Source organism: Sorghum bicolor, unplaced genomic scaffold (assembly GCF_000003195.3).
Source record: "Sorghum bicolor cultivar BTx623 unplaced genomic scaffold, Sorghum_bicolor_NCBIv3 super_541, whole genome shotgun sequence".
Classification (NCBI taxonomy): domain Eukaryota; kingdom Viridiplantae; phylum Streptophyta; class Magnoliopsida; order Poales; family Poaceae; genus Sorghum; species Sorghum bicolor.
Window position 1 is genome coordinate 1 of NW_018396606.1, and position 2,500 is coordinate 2,500.

The 2,500-nt window shown below is 45.9% G+C and overlaps 1 protein-coding gene across 1 annotated transcript; it reads right to left on the reverse strand.

The window, feature by feature from the left end:
- Nucleotides 1-49: 49 nt before the first annotated feature.
- Nucleotides 50-2,354, reverse strand: LOC8155608 (60S ribosomal protein L7-3). The gene is made up of 6 exons (XM_002488956.2): nucleotides 2,195-2,354; nucleotides 1,918-2,100; nucleotides 1,423-1,520; nucleotides 1,209-1,346; nucleotides 431-533; nucleotides 50-339 (listed from the first exon to the last, which is right to left on the reverse strand). Exons 2-6 carry the CDS (start codon nucleotides 2,098-2,100, stop codon nucleotides 124-126), a joined length of 738 nt encoding a protein of 245 aa, XP_002489001.2. The 5' UTR covers nucleotides 2,195-2,354; the 3' UTR covers nucleotides 50-123.
- Between the last annotated feature and the right edge of the window lie 146 nt (nucleotides 2,355-2,500).

Here is a 2,500-nt window from a genome sequence, read left to right on the forward strand (position 1 = left end):
AGAGCGGCAGCGCAGCGTGTAGTATAATCACTGCCCATATTAAGATTGGCATCATTATCCATAAACTTACTAGAGTAAAACAACCATGCTGACATAGAATGCATTCTCACGGGATACAAGAGACTAGTTCATCCTCTTGATGAGCTCATTGATGTAGTTCTCACGGTTGCCGGCATCACCACCCTCCACATAGTGGTTCCTCTTCTTCTTGAGGCCACCCAGGGGCGCCTTCAGCTTAAATGGCCAGAGGAAGTTGTTGGCCTCCTTGAAGTGTGGGCCAACTGTCATGATCTCATGCACAAGGTCCTCAATGCAGATGATATTGTGCTTCCCAAGGCCCTAATGAACAGAAAGTAAACAAAAATTATTTAAGGCTGAAATTAAAATGTGGATCTATTCAGAATCAGCACAGTAGTTGTAGATGGCAAACCTCCTCGATGACATTGTTGTTGCTAAGTGGAATCCTCTGCTTGTTCAGCTTCCCATAACCTCTCTTGTAGATCAACTCCCTAACACTCTTCAGGTTCGGGTATCTGGAAATGAAACATAGATGTTCAGACTTCAGGACATCAAAATAATAAGTGGAATTTCTGTCTTCCAAATTTTTTAAAAAATCAGGCATCTTGCCCTGCAGGCCTATTTCATGTGAATATGGAACAGTTTATGCAACTCTGGAAGAGTTAGTACATATATCACATCATTATACAGGTTACAGTTCAGTTAATAAAGGAGCTAAAGTGATTAAACAAATTGAATTATCGTTTGTTCCATTCTTTGAATCCAGAAGCATCCTGAATAACTAACACAGAAATAAGATTTGGCAAATATTTATGACTTCCCTCAAGAACAGAAACACAAATCACAAACATTTCTACAAACATGTTAATTCAAATTAAATAAATGTGAGAAAGATAAAAATAATGAGAACTATTAGCACTTTTTTATGCCTCTACTAAGAAATCACAACATTTGTTTCCACAACGGCAGAGCCTAATTTCATTACTCAGAGAGCAACGAAATTACATGAATTCGATAACAGTAAAAACAAACAGCCAAAAATAACTATCCACTGAAGAAATCACGACATGCACCATATAATACAGAACAGCAATTCTAGCAGAAAACTATAAGCCCAAGAATAAGTGAACAATGCAACATAATTGTGTTCCAACATCCTTTGGGTGGCAGCTAAATTTATACAAACTTACCCATACGCAACATATGGCTCCACCCTGCGCAGCATGTTAATGGTTGCCTTGTTAACCTTGAGGAAGACACCATTGAAGATCTGCCTCAAACGCAGGAGCTGCAAGATCTTGCGGGTCTTGGGGTGCATGGCATTGATACTACACATCACATTTGACAACAATCAACACTTGAGCATTGCAAGAGAATCTGCAAAGTGATGAGACAGAACCATACCCACGGATGCGGACCACAAACAGAAGCTTGGCCTCTGGGCTTACATAGAACCCACCCTTCAGCCGGGCCTCACGCTTGAGCTGCACAAGCTCCTTCTCCTGCACGAAGTGCAAATATATCACAACAGATTCTCTAAGGTCGTACCTTATTAATACAGAAAGCAGAACTCTTTCACAACAAGTACTAATCGGCAATGTCATCCTATATCCCAACAGCAACGTTATCTTATATCCCAACTGAAACAGACACGATCAACATCGATCAACATGGTGACTAGATGTAACTGTCAAAAACAGTGCAGCAAACCCATTTCGATCCAACACTGCTACGCGCACACCAATTTCAAACGGATGCAATTCTTATATGAAAGAAAAATCAACTCGCCAGATCGGACGCAGACGCTACATCGTGGTAGCAACACTATTCAGCTAATTAAGCAGAGCAGGAAGCAGCAAGGAACTGCGAGATCGAAAAGAGGGCACACATCGTGGTTACCTGGGCGTCGTACTCCTGGGCGTACTGCTTGGCGCGGGAGAAGATGATCTTGCGGCTCTCGAGCGCCTTCTTCCTGTCCGCGAGCGCCTTCTCCTTCTTGTCCGCTGCCCACTGCTCCTCCCGCTTGCGCTTCCGCAGCACAGACTCCGGGACCACCGCCGCCTTCGCCTCCGCCGCCGACATCTGCGCAGAGAGCCCAACGAAAACTCAGATCCGCGCCCGCGCGCGGGCTAGGTTTGGGAGGGGGGGAGGCGGAGGCTGGCGCAGCAAAGCCTACCTCGATGACCTGCGTGTGGGTGAAGAGAAGAAGAGGAGGCCGGCCGCCGAGGTGGGGAGGAGAAAGGAAGTGGCGGCGGGGCAGCGGGAGGAGAATACTTATGGGAGAGCGAGGGTTTTTTCTCTGCTCGCTAGGGTTAGGGTTCTGAGAGATCGGACGGCTGCGGTTGGCGGGCTGTTGATCCGACGGAGTAGGGGCGAGAAGGAACGAAAAAGTTTTGGGCCTCATCTGGTCCACTGGGGACGGAGGCTTTTGGTTCATTTTAGACCGTAGATTCAGGTAGGCCTGATCCTGAGATTGGAGAAA